The following is an 18,498-nucleotide window of genomic DNA, read 5'->3' on the forward strand; positions in this document are numbered from 1 at the left end:
GGGGTAACGGGGGCAAAGAAAGATGACACCTGGGTATTCTGCACACCAGGCTTTCACCCTCAGCTCCAGGCAGCTCTTCGGGCTTTGTATAGGGAGGCTTGCACTGCGGTCTGTGAATTTTCATAGTTGGGAGTCTCTAAAAATGATGCCCACAGGGTGGTGCCTGATCAAAGGGGAGACAGCTGGGTGGAGGCGAGGGTCTGTCCTCTTGTAACGCTCGTATTCCTAAAAGGACAGGAATAACGAGTACGTGGGGGTCGCATCGAAGAGAAAACTGGCACTTGTTTCTTTTCCGTAGCATTCAGCCGCTTCCTCTTAAACAGGAGTGTGCCAGGGCCTGTGCTAGTTGGCTTTCTTATGCCGCCTCAGTTAACACTCACAGAGATCCTAAGAGGTAGATATTGTTACTGTCCTCGTTTTACAGGGGAAACTGAGGCTCCAAGAGGGTAGGTCACTCGTCCGTTGGTAACTGGTGGAGCCGGGATATGAGGCCAGGTGGATCTGGTTCCGCAGCCTGTGTGTGTAACCCTTTGGTGCCACGCTGCCTCCCGGGAGACTCCAGGTCCTTTGTGGCACACTAGCCGTGGGACGAGGTCGACGCCTCCTGACGCCTCTGCCTTTGCTACGGCCTGGGGAGCTGAGAGTTGGGGTCGACGCTGTCACTTAAAGAAAAGTCTTCACAGAAGCCCCAGTGTGGTTCGGGGTGCAGAGAGAAGCCTAGAGGTTTCCCTTTCGACAGGGAGGACCTTGCACCTACAAACCTCCTCCCTGCCCACCCCCCAGAGGACACTGCATGCTTCTGGGAACCCCTGGGCACCGCGGGTGTCTAAGGGTTAGCTTATCTGAAAGAAAAGAAATGGGAAATGGTTGAATGCAGCCCATGTTTATGGAGTTTCCCGATGATCTGCAACGCGCCTGCCTTTTCTCGGCAGCATGTGGGGCTGGGAAAGGCCACTGAACAGAGGGCTCGGGTTTAAAGGTGGAAGCCACCCACTCATGGGCCCCTGGCCACACATACCAGGTGTCCGAGTGCACACGTGTTGTGTATCCACACACACGGACAGGCGTCCAGGTGTGATCTCGGCCCTCACCCTTCCTACGGACCGAAGACGATGCCTGCTTTTTTCCTTCTCCTCCTCGCCACCTCGCTACCTGGCTTTGTTCCATGTGTCCAGCGATCATTTTTGAGAGCCCGTCTTGTGCCCAGTGCCAGATTAGTTTTCAGGGGTAACCAGAGAAATATAAAACACTCTCTCTGCCCGCCTGGACTGTCGGTCAGTTGGGAAGATGAGGCGTATACTTGAGAAGCAGTGGAACCAGGAATCACAGGGCCCGTGTCAGAGCGAGGGGTTCGGAAACCAAGCACGCAGGTCACGGAGCCACTGTAGGCCCCGCCTTCACTGTGTGAGACGGACAGCGCCGGAGGGAGCCAGGGCCCTGCCGCCTGGTCCGACCCTGCTGCCTGCGCCCCACAGAGAGGGAGGAGGGTGTGTTCACTGTCACACAGCCTGAGGGTGGCATTAGGAGGAGGGGGGACATAAGCAGGGCTCAGGACTCTCATAGGGTGAGGTTAATGACAGAAAGAGAGGCAACCAGACCAGCAGTTAGTTAAGGCGGAGGAGGCTTCAAGTTGGTAGGACCAGCAGGGATTTGAGAATCAGACTGAACACTGATTTTTCACATGGGCAGCGGGAGAGATAAGCAAAAAGGGCCTAAAATCGAGGCAGGGCATTTAGACTCCCTAAAAGTGTATGAGTAGTGCATTTTATTTCTTCAAACTAGGGCCTGCGTGGGGACCCCTGCAACGGGACCAGGTGTGGTAACCTCTGTGTGTCCTGCCTTCTCTTCCTGCAGATATCCCACTGTTGAAAGAAGCATGAGGTTCGCTGCCGGCCTCTCTCCTCTCTGCAACGGTCCGCTCTGCCCTCCCGCCCTCCCTGTGGGTTTGAGCACCCTGCACTCCAGCCACCCCATCTGGATGTGTGCGCTGCCTCCTGCGCATCTGTGGATCTCTGAGGGCCTGCAGGCCCACTTCGCTGGAAACTCGAGGAGGATTCCCACCATCTGCCTGCTGGACAGCTGGAGGAGCTGGCTCTTTGCCTTCCCGTCTGTGCCGGGGACATAATTGAATGTGCTGGACTGAACCTTTCCTTCCCCTGAACCCTCTGGGTCCCCTCCAGCCAGCTGTTTGGCGCAGCCTCCACCAGCCCACATGGGCCAGAGGGCCGCTGTGTTTACTTGTGCCTTCCCCCGCCCCATCCAGTGCCCCGTCACACAGTCCTGTTGCTGTCCTCCACGCCTCCGGGCTGCACTGCTGCCCCTGCCCCACAAAGGGCTGGGCCTCGGTCTGGCTTGTTTCCCCTGAGGGCCGGTAGGAGCAGATCCACGAGTGAGCACTGGGGAGACAAGAACGGCTCCAACCGGAGCGAGAGTGTGGGTCCCCGGCCCGGCCGTGGTCGGCACTGGTGGCACATTTCCTTGACCGGGAACGGAGGGTGTGGGAGGTCCTGCCAAAGCTGTCCCAGTGCCGGCTGTCTAGCTCAGAGGTGCCGCCTCCTGGCCCTGCTGAATTGAGTTTCCAGGAATCACCCAGAATACCCCCAGGGAGGGCAGGAAGGCGGCCGATAATGATTGTCTTACTAATATGCAAGTTCTTGCCTCCTACTTAAGCATGGGCCTCCCCGGCCTCTGTGTTCTCTTTCCCTGGAGTGTAAGGGGAAGTTGCATGCTGCCTGCTGTGTTTTATCCTGGGCAGCTCCCGCTTCCCTGCTGCCCCCTGAGGCCTGAGGTGAACCATCCCTGGGGCCGGAGAGGCCCAGGGGCCGTGGGTCGCCTACCCTGTCACTGGCAGGCAGGGCAGGCTGCCCCGTTCTGGGCTTGTGGTGACGGAGGGAAACCGGAGAGGCACAGACTAAGTCCCCAGACAGCTGCGGGCAGCTCAGCCCGGTCCTGAGGGTCCTGCTCACCGCAGTCACGTGCCTTAGTAACTGTTCCCAGGAAGCATCCTGCTGCTCGCTGCACTGCTGCTCTTCCTACTTCTGCCGCCCCTGCCGTCCCCTCCTCCTGCGCACAGCTGGCAGCCGGCTCCCTGGTCTTCTCTGGCACCTGGGGGAGAGGCTGAGAGACAGTCCTCACACACCCTCACCTGGCTGGTGGCAGTGGGCGGAGGGGTGCCAAGCAGCCTGGCTCCGGGCCCTGGTGTCGGAGGAGTGGGCTTCATGCCCCAGACGCTCCCGCAGCTGTCTCTGCTCAGCCGCGTGCTCAGTGCCGACAAGGCCAGGGTGGCACAGCTCGGGCAGGCTGTTTCCACCTTCAGAAGATGTGACTTTGAGTAAAGCTTCTTTTTGAAACATCGAGGCTAGGGCATTTAAAAGCGGACTCTGCCCTGCACTTCTGCGCCTCCCCCGAGTGTCTCTGTCTTGTTGGGTAAGAGTAATAGAGAGCCCAGTATGTTTTCAATGCCCAGAGAACTGGGGAGCCCCAGGAGTCGGTGGCCCGGAGATTGGGGCACGGCCTGCTCTCAGCCCCCCACCCCCACTCTCACGCTCGCACTTTACTGCCTCTTCCCTCCTGGCCTCTGGCTGCCCCTCCTCTTCCTTTCTCTCAGGGTAAGGGCAGCACCTGCTGGGCTCGGCGGCCACTCCCTCCTCTCCCCGCCCCCAGCCGAGGAGCCCAGAGCCCCGGTCAGTGCGGTTAGGTGTGGAACAGGTTGTCAAAGGTGCGGGAAGTTAGAAGGCAGAAGCCTTTGAGAGAGATGAAATGTACCAAGGAACTGTCCTTGGCCTCTTAGGAGGCCGTTTCCAGAGAGTGCCTGCCAGCAGCTGCTGGCTCCGGCCCGTCTGGGTGGTGGGTCCCGAACGGCCCAGCTGCCGCACAGTGCGTGGGCTCCCCCTCCCCACAGGGGTCCCCTCGCCCTCCGCGGGAAAGAAAGCAGAACGACTGGTGTGGGCCCCGAGTCTCACTGCAGAGCCTGCAGCTTTTATTTCCAGCCGTCCAAACCCTGAATTCTAACCTAGAATCTTTTATTTTAATGAAAGATCTTGCCTCTTTTTAATATTACTCTGGGCTTTTTTCCTTCCTAAGAGATTGCACTTTTTGTTTTGGGTTTATTCAGCCACGTAGGTTACCGGCTTGGGCCTTGGGAAGGTGAAAAGCCCTTCCGGAGCCTTCTTCCAACCAGCCGCCGCTAACGCCGTCCCAGGGGTCAGAAACCCAGACTTGTTTGCCTGGTAGGAAAGGAAGAAGGGTGAACGGGCGCCCCTGGAGTCCTCCCTGCCACTGACATCCATCCCAGATGGCTGTTAGTCTTCAAAGCAGTTTCCTAGCGTCACCCTGCGCTGCTGTTCAGGGGCTCCTGGGTTTTGTCCCTTGCTAGGGATTGGAGACTATAGCTGCCTTAAGGTGGGGCCTGGCTGAGAGAGGTGGCGGGGTCGAGTGGCAGGCTGTCAGCGGAGCCTGGAGCAAACAGGAGAGCTGTCCCTGGCCTGGCTGCTCCAGGCTCCCCTTGAGGGGAGTGCGTGCAGCAGGGGGCTTGTCCCGGCGGACGGTCAGCACCAAAGGACTTTTTTTTAATGGTATTATTTTGCACATGTGAGCTGACTCAATGCAGGTTGTATATCCTGGCAACTTGAGGTTACATTCCAGTGACTTTCAAGGGCCAGTACACGGTGAAACCATTTAAAATCCCCATCCTCTCCAATGCCTTAGTCTCGCACGTAGGCACTGTCTTCTGCCGTTTCTGAGTTTCGTGTGCCGTGTTCCCCTTTCACCCGGTGTGAACTGTGAAATGGGCTGAGTCCTGGCCGCTCTGTGAGTTCTTTTGGTTTTTTAATAGGCATTTCAGTACGTGTTCTACTAACCCATTGCTGCAAACAAAACTGGAACTAATGTTATCTTCCCCATTCGTCCTGTTCTCCCCCTCCCCCCAGAGTTCTGTGCAGAAGCTGAGTGGCAGCCAGACAGAGGTGCGCCCTTCCCGCCCCGGCGGCGGGGGCACAGGGATCGGCAGCACTCGGCCTTTGCCTCCCAGTCCCAGCCGAGCTCTCAGCCCGCTTGCTTTGCACACAACAGTGTCGCTTCCATTCCCAGGTTGCATCCTTAGATCAGGAGTGGGATATACAGCAAACGTTTCCACACCCTCGCCCTCTGTTCCTCCTTAAAGGGAATAAACCCAGAAGGGAAGTGGTATGCAGGCTTGCCAGCTGAGCCCCAGATGTGCTTGCTGGGTGTGTCCCTCGCGGGGCCTGCTGGGGCTCCCGGCTCTCAGCACGGGACGGTCATCACCGGCGCTCAGTGAAGGGCTCCGAGAGGGTTTTGCTTGGCGGGCTCAGCATTGCTGGGAAACTCCTCCTAATTTCCAGTTGAAAACTTAGTAGAGTTATGAGTGAAAACCCCAAAGTTGAACCCTGCGCCAGGCAGCAGAGCTCTTTGGAGAGGGGCAGGGGCAAAGCACTTGGATTGCCACGCAGGGAGGAGAGAGGGGTGCAGGTCTCGGGGCCGCCCACCACACCCTGCCCTGGCTTATCGCACCACTATGGACTTCTTTGCAGAATGGTACTCACGTAATGGTTTAAAGCAACACATGCATCATTGACTCTGTGCAGGATGTCACTCAATCAGTTTGGGTTTGCTTTATTTTATATATATATATATATATATTTTTTGGTATCCTGTACATGGCAGTGGGTGTGAAGATAGTATTTTAATATTTGTACAAAGTTTAATTTAATTTTAATTGTTCTATGTATATAACTGCATTTCTAAATAATAATTAAAAAAGGTTCTTATGAGTCAGTTGTGAGGTGTGATCCTTTCATAGTTTTTATAGAAACTGAGATGAAAAGAGCGTATGTGGGTTGGAGCTCATGAAGGGGCGGAGCCCATGCTCCGGGAGAGGGGGCCCTGGCCACAGATGGAGGTGGGACAGGGAAGAGGCCCGTGCTGCAAGGAGGAGAGGCCACGAACATGAGTGGAAATGTGTTTGTCTCTAAAAATGCCCTCAGTGGGCCCGCCACTGCTCTGAGGCTGGGGCTGAGCAGCGAGCAGGCCCGTGGGAGCTGCATGGCTGCTGCTGTGCAGGAATGCGGACAGACGGCCTTGGCTGTGACGGCTGTGGTCAGGGAGTGTCAGAGTGGGCTGTCACAAGGCTCCTTGCAGACACAACGGCATTTAAGCAGAGAGAGGAAGGGCCTGGCTGGTATAGCGGGGCCACAGGGAGGACTACGGCGTGGATGCAAAGGCCTTGGATGGCCAGTGTGAGAAACCAGAAGCAATCGGAGTGCTGCCGCGGGCTGGAGCTAGGGGAGGAGGCAGGGGCCAGGTGCGAGGGGGCCTCACCTGCCAAGTAGGCAATTCTCCCTCCAAGAGCTACAGGAGGTGCCTGAGCAGTTTTAAGTAGCTGATTGGCTTACTAAGCTTTGCATCTGGGGGCCGTGGGGGAGGTCCCACCATCTCTGAGGAAGAGAATTTAGGGGATAAAGCACTCTGTGCCTGGGGACTGTGTAAGGACTGGCTGGCCCGGAGGGGAAGCAGACAGCTCTAGTCGCTGGAGAACAGCAGTCTCTGAGGTGCTGAAGGGGGGGCCAGTCTGGCGGGGCAGGGGGGACGATTGTCAGAGGTCTGAAGATGAAGAGGCAGAGGATGTGGAGCTGAAGAGGTCACTGCCAGGTTGGGGAGGTTGACAGGATGGGGCAGTCACAACAGGCTGTGCGGGTGTGAGCGGAGGGAGGGACAGGGTGCTTGGGACAGAAAATACCAGCCGTGCTGCCACGGGCTCTGGGGGCAGTGGCCAGGATGTGTTTCTCTAACACACGGTGTGGGGTGGGAAACCTTTTAGTCTTAACCTCAATACTGCCAGTCCACAGGAGGGTCCACACAGCCATGCGTTGCCATCAGTAAGTTGCAAGGAGGATAAAGGAAGAGCGTTTCAACCAACTCTTAAATGGTGATAATAGCTGATACTTCAAAGACAGTGCAATGTGCCCGGCAGGGCGAAAGCACTTAGTGTGGAATCCACACAGCAACCCTAGGAACAGGGCCCTCACCTCCGGCAGCCCCAGGCCACGCGTAGCGAGACTGAGGCGGAAGGCAGGCGCTAACTCGCTCAAGGTGGAGCAGATCTAACTCAAACCCTGGTAGTGCTGCTGAAACGACTCCCCCCTCTGTCCCTTTCCTGCCCCACCAGGCCCTAACCAGCCTCCCAAGGCCCTCGCCACCTCCTTCCTGCCTTTCTGAGTCTCTCCAAGCAGCGAGCTTCGAGCTTCAGGGAGAAACGGGCAGACACGCATCCTGCCAGTGAGGAATGCCACGGAGGGGAGACATGTCAACACGGGGTCAGCACAGGGGTGTCGCCTTGCTCTCCAGGCAGGTGGAGGGTGGGGACCAAAGATGACAAAGCCCACAAAACCTGCAGAGCTGCTGGGGGAAGGGCTGTCTGTGAAGTGGTTGCCCGGGGTTGGGAAAGGGGGATGGGAGGAGAGAGAAGCAATGTCCTGCCCTGCTGCCAAGCCCCCACCTCCCGGCTTGGGAAGTTGAGACACCCTGGACAGCAACAGAAGCAGTGACCACCTCTCAGGGTCTTCCTCAGACTACTTAACAGTTCCTTTAAATGCTCCAAGGTAATTTTTTTTTTTTAGATTTTATTTATTTATTTTTAGAGAGAGGGGAAGGGAAGGAGAAAGCGAGGGAAAGAAACATCAATGTGTGGTTGCCTCTCATGTGCCCCCTACTGGGGACCTGGCCCGCAACCCAGACATGTGCCCTGCCTGGGAATCGAACCAACAATCCCTTGGTTCGAAGGCCCACGTTCAATCCACTGAGCTACACCAGCCAGGGTGTACATTTTTATCTCAATAGAAAGAAAATTCAAATCACCCATAATAACAGCTCCTACTGGCAGTGCTGTTCTTGTTTTCTGTGACTATAAGTATTTTCTTCTTTTCAAGGATCACTTTTTAATAGTGTTTTGGTTTTTAAACTTCTCAGTCTATTATAATCCCAGGAAACATCACTGTAGTGGCTGCAAAATGTTCTATCACACTAGTTATTTGGACTCTCAGGTTGCCATTTTTTAAATCATCTTAAGACCAGTGGTTGGATAGCATTTAAGTTATTTTCTTAGGATCAATGACTGGAAATGAAATTGCTGGATCAAAAGAAACGCACATTTTAGGGCCTTTTGATATACCTCAAATTGCCCACAAGGAAACTTACTCCAAATTATATCCTCATTGGCAAAGTTCATGTTCCCACAACCTCACCAGCATTGGCAATTATCAACTTAAAAAAATATACCATTTGGGGCACTGGCGGGGAGGCTTGGTGGGTTGGAGCCTTGTCCCTTGTACCAAAGGTTTGCGGGTCCGACCCCTGGTGGGGGTGTGTGCCGCAGGCAGCCGACCGCTGTTTCCCTGTCAGGTCGCTGTTTATCCCTCCCTCTCCAAAATCAGTAAATATATCCTCGGGTGAGGATTTAAAAATAAATGCCAGTACAAAGGAAAATAATACTATTTTGATTCACAGTTGTCTTAATTTGAAAGTATATGTTTGCGGACTCTTCATAACAGAGACGTGCTGAAAACCGCCAGGGCAGTCAGCAGCGACGCGGGCCGTGGAAGCAGTAAGTCACGGAGGCGCGCAGACAGCGACGCTTCTCGTTTTCGCTTTCCCGAGGGGGGGAAAGGCCTCGGCGCGGGAAACCGCAGCGGCGCGGGCACGGAGGGGCTGGTTCGGGCTGCGAGTCTTCGCCGGTAGTGGGGTGGCTGCACAGCAGGGTCTCTCGGGGGGCTGAGGGGGGTTTCGGTGTTACACGGCCTGCCGGTCAGTTCCTGGGGCCTCTGCCCTTCGGGGCGCTCCCAGCAGTTTTCTAGTTCTGAGGATAAAGCCCATAAAACAATTAGGGTCAGTCATGCTGCATGGGATCGAGCCAGCTTTGGGGAAGAGGGCCTGAGAAAGCGGCTGTTGTCCTATTGAAAACTGTCCAAGTCTGACGTCCAAGATGTCCTTGTTTGAGGGGAGAAGTCAAAACTGTGCTTTCCCCTCTAAAACTGGAGTCTAAAGTATATAAAGTACACGGGTTATTTCATTTAGAAGGGGAGTCACAGTTTTGACTTCTCCATACACACGGAATTTCAACGAAAGCTCCCCAGGCAAGGAGTTAATCTGAACCTGGGGCCAGATGGGCCGCATTTCCCAGGACAGGCCTGGTGCCCCTCCTAGCTCCTGGCTTGGGGCCGGGGGCTGGGGGGGGGGGGGCATCGTGGTTGTCACAGGGCTTGGGGACCGTCCCCTCCCACACCAAGAGGGGAACAGCTGTTTGACATTTCGTATTTCCCATGACACTCAGAGTCCCTAGAAAAGGAAATTTCACAACACAGGAATGTCCTGAGCAGCCCGCCCGGGGCAGCTTGATCTGTCGCTGAGACTGGGGTAGGAAGTGATTCTCAACTTGGCAGGGCACAGCAGGAGGTTGGGCAAGCGCGGACTTCCCCAGCGCAGCCAGCCTCAGGGGGAAGCAGGCAGCCCGGACTGCCTCAGGCAAACACAGCCTGTTTGCAGGTTAAGCCTGTCGGCCGGGGCTAAACGTGTGTGTGTGTGTGTGTGTGTGTGTGTGTGTGTGTGTGTGTAGGAAGGCTCAACCCAGACGCACCTAGCATGGGGGCTGCTGTGGCTTCTGGGTGACCCCTTGACCCCTTAAGCATCTGGGCTCCGAAGAGATGCGGGAACTCTTGGTTCCATAGCCTTCCTGTGGGGTGACCATTGCCACCCCAGCTGCACTCATTTCCCCAGGCATTCATTTGCTGATCTGTTCAACAACCAGAATTGTTTTTTAAGCATTTACTTTACACAGAGGCTGTTACTGGGTCCGGGCGCTGCAGTGTGTAAGGCTCAGTGTTTGCCCTGGAAGAGCTTGCAGGCGAGTGTGGGAGAGGGAGCGTTGACAACCGCCTGACACTGAAGGCAGAATTTAGAAAGACAGAGCTCTCGTGAAGCACCAGCATGAACTGGGAGGTGGGTGAGCAAGGAGCTGTGGGGTGGGAAGTGTGAAGAAGGGGAACTTTTTTAGGCTACAGAGACCTACAGAACGAAAGCACCAGCATGTAAAACTACGCATTATATGAAATAAATTGATGCAGGTCAGTGAAAAAGGTCACAGATGGGCAATGTCAACCTCACACACGATTGTTTTAAGATCTGCCAAAGTTAGAAATGCCTTTCTTCTCTGGGTCACCTGAACTTTAAGTATTTTAGTCACAAGAAAGAAATTTCAGGAGACCCAAAGACGGGGGTCCAGGGACTTCCTGTCCCAGAGTCTGTTTCCTGCAAAAGCAGAGCACCGAGCACAGCTGCTCTTCTGGGCTGTGCCCACCAGCTCCTGTCCCCTGATGTGGGGGGCATCTTCCAAATCATGTGCGTGGCTCAAGTCCCCCACACAGGCAGTTCCGCTGCTCTTTGGGACAGACGACAGAAGTGACGCCCATGGCTTGCAACCCAGTTTCTGCCGCAAGAGTCAGGCAGTGTTCCAGTGTGGACAGGTCTTTCACTCATTGTTCCTATTTTCCTTAGGGCAGAAAATAGGAGGGGCGGAAAATAGGAGGGGCGGTAGTTAAATCCAAGGGCAACACTCTTTCCTTGTCAAGTTTCTTCTCTGTTTTTCATGAGAACCATTAAAAAGTAATAAAGCGATCTTATGATGATAGTAATACATGTTTCAACGTCAGAAACAATGCTTTTCACTTATCACGTTGGCAAAAGAAAAAGCTTTAACATATCTAGTGGGAGTGTAAACTGGTACGTTCTCTATGGAGGGCAATTTGGCAACAACCATCAAAGTGCAACGCAGTTCCTCTTCCCTTCCCTTGCTGAACGATTCACTGTACAGCCCCGGAGTGGGGGCTGAGCCACAGACGCAGAAAGGGAAGCAAAACAAGCAGACAGACCCTGCAGGATCAGACTGGGAGTGTAGGGACTGGCGGTAATGCACGATTCCTAATCTACATAAATGGATGTAGAGACGCACATGCTCAGATAGTCCCGAGCTCTTCCCAGAGGGCGTGGGGGCAGTGACACTCCAATAGCAGTGAGCACACAGAGAGTTCAGATCTGGGCTTTTAAATACTTCTTTCCACTAAAAGGAAGCAGGACTCCTCGGAGAAATGAATGACTTCTAGAGCCGAGGCAGGAAGATCCCAAGAGCAGCCAGGCATGTTTTCTTGTGTCAGAAAGCAAGAAAGTGCTCAAAGAATGATGGGTTCTTGCCCAAAGGACCCCCACTCGAGGGGGCTTTCCTGGCCAAATCAGGAACAACTTGAGCATGAAAACAGTGATGATAATGGGTTCTGATTCATTGAACAAAATAAGAGACCATGAGTCCATATAGACAACATTTATAGTGGAGAAGCCTGGTAGGCACTGTTTTAATCAAGGGGGACAAATCAGAATCATGTGCGGCCTGATAAAATGCAATGAGAGAACCCGGCCTCACTTCCATGACATTCCCACCGAAATGCAAAGTAAGTCTAAACATAAAAAAAAATGACAACACCCGGGGGCAGGGAAGGGTAAGGGGACTAAATGGTAATGGAAAAAATACAATAAAGATTATATATTAAAAAAATAAAACAAATACTGCAATAAAGTGAGTCTCGTAAATGTTTGGTTTCCCAGTGCATTTAAAAGTTGTATTTACACTACACAGTAGTCTATTAAGTGTGCAATAACATTATGACTAAATAATGTGTATACCTTAATTTAAAATACTTTATTGATAAAAAATGCTAACTGTCATCTGAGCCTTCAGTGAGAGAACCTTTTCATGGTGGAACGTCTTACCTTCAATTTGTAAAAAATGAAACATCTGCAAAGTGCAATAAAGTGAAGAGCAATCAAAAAGAAAAAAGAAGAAAATGACACAACCCCAACAGTACTATTTTACAAAAGAACTGGCCTGTAATCTTCGAAATGTCAAGGTCATGAAAGTCAAGCAAAGACCGAATTGTTTCAGACTGAAGATTAAAGAGACACAAGGGGAAATGCAAGGCAACATTCTGAACTGGATCCTTTTGTCATGAAAGATGTTATTTATTGCAACAATTGGCGAAACTTGAATGGTGTGTGAGGACGGGGTGGCAGAAATGTATCCCTCCCTGTTAATGCCTTGAGTTGTAGGTTATATTGTGGCCATGTGGGAGAATGTTCTTGTTTATACGAAATACTGTTAAAGTATTTGAAGGGGACTGGGCAACAAAGACTCAAAAGGTTCAGAAAACTTTCTGCAACTTTGTGATTGTTCCTAAATAAAATTATTTACTTAAAAATACTACAATGCACCCAATGGCTTAGAAATTCTTTCAGGAACCTTCCCTACAGATGCCCTTGCATATATGAAATATCCTGTATATACAAGCCATTCATTGCGATTGTCTAGTAGAGCCAGAATTTGAAAATAGCCTAAGAAATCATGGAGGAGTGAGGGACGGAGGGCCCAGGGCCCAGGGAAGGGCCATCACACTGGTTCCGTGGGGAGCTCCAGCGCCTGTTTCAGGGAGTTGCATCTGGGCTGAAAAGAGAGTGGCTGGTTGTCCACAGGCACATGTAGGGGAACTGGGAGGTCCAAAGCACAGCCAGCCTGTGAGGGCAGAACCTGGGACGCTGCAATCTGCCTCCTCTGATTTCTTGCCCCAGAAACTCACACTCTGAGGCTGCGAAGGGCTTTTAGGGATTGTTTGCAGGACAGTGTGCAGGGGAGTGGATCCGATTTCCTCACTCTGACAAAACAAAAGGCACTTCTCTGGGGAGAACGTGAAGAACTTGATGTCTGATCCTTGTCTTGGATTTGGGAGTTCAGCCCGTGGGTGACTCCCCATTGTCAGCTCCTTTTGCAGTCCCCAGAGCGCACGAAGCCAGGTGGCTCAGCGCGCTGGCGCCATCTAGTGTCGGATGCGGGGAGGCTTTAGGCCAGGTGGATGGATGGGATGGACCGGAAACTTGAGCTTCACCAGCCTGTGGTGGTTTTGGGCAGCTTCTGCCTCCTGGGTTGGGCCATGGTAGAAAAGCGACCCAGGAGTTTATGAGCATTGACTCTTGGACACTGAATTAGTTTCCTAGGGTTGCTGTAACAAAGCACCACTAACTAGGTGTGGTTTAAAGCTGCAGAAATGTATCCTCTCACAGCTCTGGACTCTACAAGCCCCGAATTAAGGTGTCAGTGAGTCTCAGAAGGCTGTAGGGGAGAATCTTTCCTCGCCTCTCCCACCTTCCGGCGGCTGCCAGCAATCCTTGTCGTTTGTTGGCTTATCGGCATCTTCCAATCTCCGCCTCCGTCTTTACATGGCGGTCCTGCCTGTATGTCTGCGTCCAAGTTTCCCTCTCTTTTGAGGACACCGGTCACCAGATTAAGATCTGGCCAATCCAGGACGACCTCATCTTAACCTGATTACAGCTGCAAAGACCTGATTGCAAATAAGGTCACATCCACAGGTGCTGGGGGGTTAGGTTAGGACTTGTCTTTTGCGGGGACACCTTTCAACCCGCAGGACCTTCCTTTCATTACCGCAGACGTCGCGGAGCGCCTGCAAAGTGCCCGGTCTGTGCCGGGAGCTGGGCCGGCGGAGCTGGATCCACGGACACTGCTCGGTCCCTGAGGTCCTCACGGTGAGGCTCTTCAATAGTTTCGTGTCTGCTGTGGCCTCTGCGTCACCCTTGGTTCCTCGGCATCCGGCGGGGCTGGCCCAGAGACTCAGTATTTCACGGAAGTGGGGAAGAAGGACGGGGGAAGGGCAGGGGAGAGGAAATAAAGGTGCAGGAATGATGAGGAGGGAGATGATAAACAGCGTTGGGCATGCAGAACAGTTGGCTGGAGACTTTGCAGAGCAAGTGGCATTTGAGCTGGGTCTCGCAGCAATGGGGGCTCGCCAGGCAGAAAGGGGAGGCCTTCTGGGCTGAGCTAAAAGTGTGAACAGTGGCCTAGAACCGTGAAAGGGGCCGTGATGCTGGGGGAGTTCAGTGTGGTTTGGCAAGGGTGTATGGGGGGGGGCACGCTGCCAAATGGCACGGGCCTGGAGACTCTGGCTCTGATAGATAAATGGCTCTGAGGGCCATTCTTACGGCTTTAAATGTTGTCTTTAGGTGGAGGGGTAACCTAGGAGGTTTTAAAGCGTGCTGAAGGTGTCACAGTGACCAGGGGTACGGACCATGCAGCAGACGGAGGCCAAGGCCAGAAGACCTCCTAGAAAAAAGGAAACTATCCAATCACAGAACATCCCCCACTTTCTGGTGGCACTTAGAATAGAACATGCTACCTTGGAACTTCCCCAAAATATTTAACACAAGCCTGACTTCTACCACAAGCCCCTGGTAGCATCTTTTCAATGAGGTGTGCAACCTCTTGTGGCAACGAGCACCAAGGAACCCAATCTGCATCACTGTACATGGGCCCCTCATAGTCCTTGGCTGTGGGCATCAACGTGGTGGAGAAACTGCCCTTTAATTCCTAGCTTGCTGAGTGTTGGTAACAATGAACCAGTGTTTGATTTTATCAAATACTTTTCTGCATCTCTCGAGATGCTAACATACTTTTCTTCCGCCTGTTCATGTGATGCATTGGACTGTTGAGTACTGATAGAATTTATTGCCATGGAACCATTCTTGTATCCTTGCTAAACTCTGCTTGGTCATAATAAAGCGTGCGGCCCCATTGCTTGTGTGTTTCGAAATCCACTGCTGCTTTTAACTTACACGTTTATGTGAGTAAGAGAAAATGGTCTACAATTTTCTTTTTTGTCCTTGTTTGCTATAAGAACTATGTGGACCCCATAAAACAAAATGCATAGCTCCCCTCTTTAATTGTCTGAAAGAGTTTGTAGAGTCTAGAGTTTATTAGTTTTTTTACAGTTGGATAATCCTGTACAACCATGTGTGCCTGGTGTCCTTTGGTGGGAGAAACTTTTGATTTCCAGCGAAACTTCCTGAATGATGATTGATTTATTTAGATTTTTCATTGTATGGAGATACTTTTGGTGATTTCCCATAAAGTTATCTATTTTAATGTTCTAATTCACTTGTATAAAGTGGTTCAAAATATTCTGTCTTGATTTTTAAAATTTTATTATCTGTAACAATGTCCTCTTTTACTCTTCTTAACCTCCCAAATCCTTTTCTTGTGTGACTTTCTCTTTTTGCTTGATCAGACCCACCAGAAGTTTGTCTGTTTCATTAGTTTTATTTGCTTGGGTCAGGTTTATTAACATGTAGCTTATATGTAATGAAGCTCACCCTTTGTAGGTTTAGGGCTGACACACGCAATCGTGTAACCACCACCATGGTCAGCACACGGAACCGTCCCATCACCCCGGCCCCCAGTTCCTTTGGAGCCAGCCCTTCCCCAAACCAGCCCTGGGCAACCAAGGACCAGTTTTCTGTCTTTATATTGTAGTTTTGTTTTTTACAGAATATTATAAATATAGGGTACAGCAGAAGTAAGGCCTGCTTGAGTGTGGTTGGTAGGGTAATAATATGAGTGTGATAATGTGTAGTTTTAATTTGAGCATTTCACCTAAAATGTCATATGGTGTGCTTGAGTGTGATATTGTTATGTTAGAGAATTACATGCTTATGATTTCGTCATAAAAGACCATGTAATAAAGAGGGGCGTTATTTGTGCCAGACCCTGTAGAATCATACATTATGTAGCTTATGAGTCTGGCTTCTTTTACTTAGCATAATGCATTTGATTTTCATCCACGTAGTTTCATGTATCAGTAAGCCATTTTTTTTATTGTTAAATAGAATCCATTGTGGGGATGTATCATTTTTGAAAAAGATTTTATTTATTTTTAGAAAGAGAGGAAGGGAGGGGGAAAAAGGAGAGAAACATCCATGTGAGAGAGAAACATCAATCAGTTGCCTCTCAAATGCACCCCAGCTGGGGATGGAACCTGCAACCCAGGCACGTGCCCTGACTGGGAATCGCACCTGCGATCTCTTGCTTTGCAGGATGGTGCCCAGTCAGCTGAGCCACACAGGTCAGGGAAGATGTACCACTTGTTTATTCATTCACCAGTTGGAGGACATTTGGGCTATTTCCATGTTTGACTACTGATATGGAGCATCTTTTTAGCTCCTTCTTTGTCATTCATTTGTCTTTTGGTTTATTATTATTTTTATATATATTTTATTGATTATGCTATTACAGTTGTCCCATTTCCCCCCTTCTCTCCCCTCCACCCTGTACCCCCCTCCCACCCACATTTCCCCCTTTAGTTCATGTCCATGTGTCATACTTATGAGTTCTTTAGCTTCTACATTTCCCGTACTATTCTTGCCCTCCCCCTATCTATTTTCAACCTACATTCTATGCTACTTATTCTCTATACCTTTTCCCCCTCTGTCCTCCTCCCACCCCCCTGCTGCTAACCCTCCATGTGCCCTCCATTTCTGTGGTTCTGTTCCTGTTCTAATTGTTTACTTAGTTGCTTTGGTTTTGCTTTAGGTGTGGTTGTTAATATTTATGAGTTTGCTGTCCTTTTACTATACACGTCTTTTCTTTATCTTCTTTTCTTAGATAAGTCCCTTTAGCATTTCATAAAATAAGGGCTTGGTGATGATGAACTCCTTTAATTTGACCTTATCTGAGAAGCACTTTATCTGCCCTTCCATTCTAAATGAGAGCTTTGCTGGATAGAGCAATCTGGGATGTAGGTCCTTGTCTTTTATGACTTGGAATATTTCTTTCCAGCCCCTTCTTGCCTGTAAGGTCTCTTTGGAGAAATCAGCTGAGAGTCTGATGGGAACTCCTTTGTAGGTGACTGTCCCCTTACCTCTTGCTGCTTCTAGGATTCTCTCCTTCGTTTTTACCTTGGCTAATGTAATTATGATGTGCCTTGGTGTGTTTCTTCTTGGGTCCAACTTCTTTGGGGCTCTCTGAGCTTCTTGGATTTCTTGGAAGACTGTTCCCTTTGCCAGATTGGGGAAGTTCTCCTTTATTATTTGTTCAAATATGTGCTCAATCTGTTGCTTTTCCCCTTCCGATTCTGGTACCCCTATAATTCGGATATTGGAACGTTTAAAGGTGTCTTGGATGCTCTTAATCTTTTCCTCAATTTTTTGAATTCTTATTTCATCATGCTTTCCTGCTTGGTTGATTCTATCTTCCTTCTGGTCCACTGTATTGTTTTGAGACTCATAATCCTTCCTTTCACTATTGGCTCTCCTCCGTGTGTCTTCCTGCATCTGTTTTATGGTAATCTGCATTCTTTCATCTAAATTTCGTCCAAAATCAACCAGTTCCGTGAGCTTTCTGATCACCAGTGTTTTGAACTGCGCATCTGATAGATTGGCTAATTCTTGGTCGCTCAAAAGGATGAGTCCCGGGGGACTGATCTGCTCTGTTGAAAACATATATATTTTTTTCCCCCTGCCTCTCCTTTTTTTTTTCCGGTCTGGTTGCTCTTGTTATGGTGGGGGGCAGAGCCTTAGGTGTTCACCGGGGCTGGGCGCCCCCGTCGCTAGATTATGACGTTATATGTGGGGGTGGGAGCGGGGCGGGAGAAAACAATGGCGGTAGTTCCGTTCCCCTGGACTCAGACCCTTGTCTGGGCTTCCGGGCCGCGAGCTCTGCCCTGGTCCACAATCGCTGCCCCTCTGGGTCTGCCGGCCGCAGCTTGCGTACTCAGTGATCGCCGCTGCCTTCTTGCGCGCCGGATGGCTTTTGGGCCGATTTCGCGCCAAACCTTCCCCGACCTCCACGCGCCGCCGACCCGAGCCAGCCCCGCACCTGCCCGGCTGGTCTTCTCCTACCAGTCCGGATGAACGCGTCTACTTCAACTTCTTGGCTGCCCGACTTCCATTCAGATAAATCCTCTGCCGGATCTGGGTGTTATTCTGATAGTAAATTATTGTTGTAAATTATTGGTTTTCTAATCTTGGTTGTAGGAGGAAGTACGGTGTGTCCACCTATTCCTCCATCTTGCCGGAAGTCCTGTCTTTTGGTTTAAATGCCTGTTCAGATCTGTTGTGCATTCGGCCTTAGCTAGCTGGGAATCCAAAAGATGGTATTCCTGTTCTCCTAGGCCACCAAAGTCTTTCTGAAACTTTTGAGGTCATTTCTATCCTCCTAAATATTTCAAAGACCTTTGCTTATCCTGAGATTTTGTTTAAAACTCTACTTCTGTTATAAGTTTCCAATTTTATTGCTTTGGTATCAAAGAATGTAGTCTGAATGGTAAGGGTCCTTTAACATTTGTAGAGGCTTTCCTTATGGCTTGTTATATTCTGAATGTTGCCTATCTCAAAAAGAATGTGGATTCCATTTTTTTCCAGGTACAGAGTGTTATATACAGCTAATATCTCAGTCTTAGGAATGATATTGCTCTGGTCCTCAATATCTCTGTTTAATCATAGAGGAGTGTGGTACTATTTTAAACTATAATTGTTGACATAACTAGTTCTCCCTGAATTTTTGGCCGTTGTTGCTTGCCCTGTGCTCAGACACTCTCCCGCCCT

General features: G+C 50.9%; 1 protein-coding gene across 4 annotated transcripts in view; it reads left to right on the plus strand.

The window, feature by feature from the left end:
• The window catches only part of SUSD6 (sushi domain containing 6), a 92,872-nt gene extending 87,221 nt beyond the window's left edge, over nucleotides 1-5,651 (plus strand). For all 4 annotated transcript variants that reach the window (XM_028507744.2, XM_036011424.1, XM_036011426.1 and 1 more), the window contains one exon: nucleotides 1,855-5,651. In XM_028507744.2, the coding sequence (XP_028363545.1) occupies nucleotides 1,855-1,880 (26 nt within the window). In that variant the 3' untranslated portion in view covers nucleotides 1,881-5,651. The remainder of the gene's footprint in view (nucleotides 1-1,854) is intronic.
• Nucleotides 5,652-18,498: the final 12,847 nt, after the last annotated feature.

The sequence above is a fragment of the Phyllostomus discolor genome, chromosome 1, assembly GCF_004126475.2.
Source record: "Phyllostomus discolor isolate MPI-MPIP mPhyDis1 chromosome 1, mPhyDis1.pri.v3, whole genome shotgun sequence".
Classification (NCBI taxonomy): domain Eukaryota; kingdom Metazoa; phylum Chordata; class Mammalia; order Chiroptera; family Phyllostomidae; genus Phyllostomus; species Phyllostomus discolor.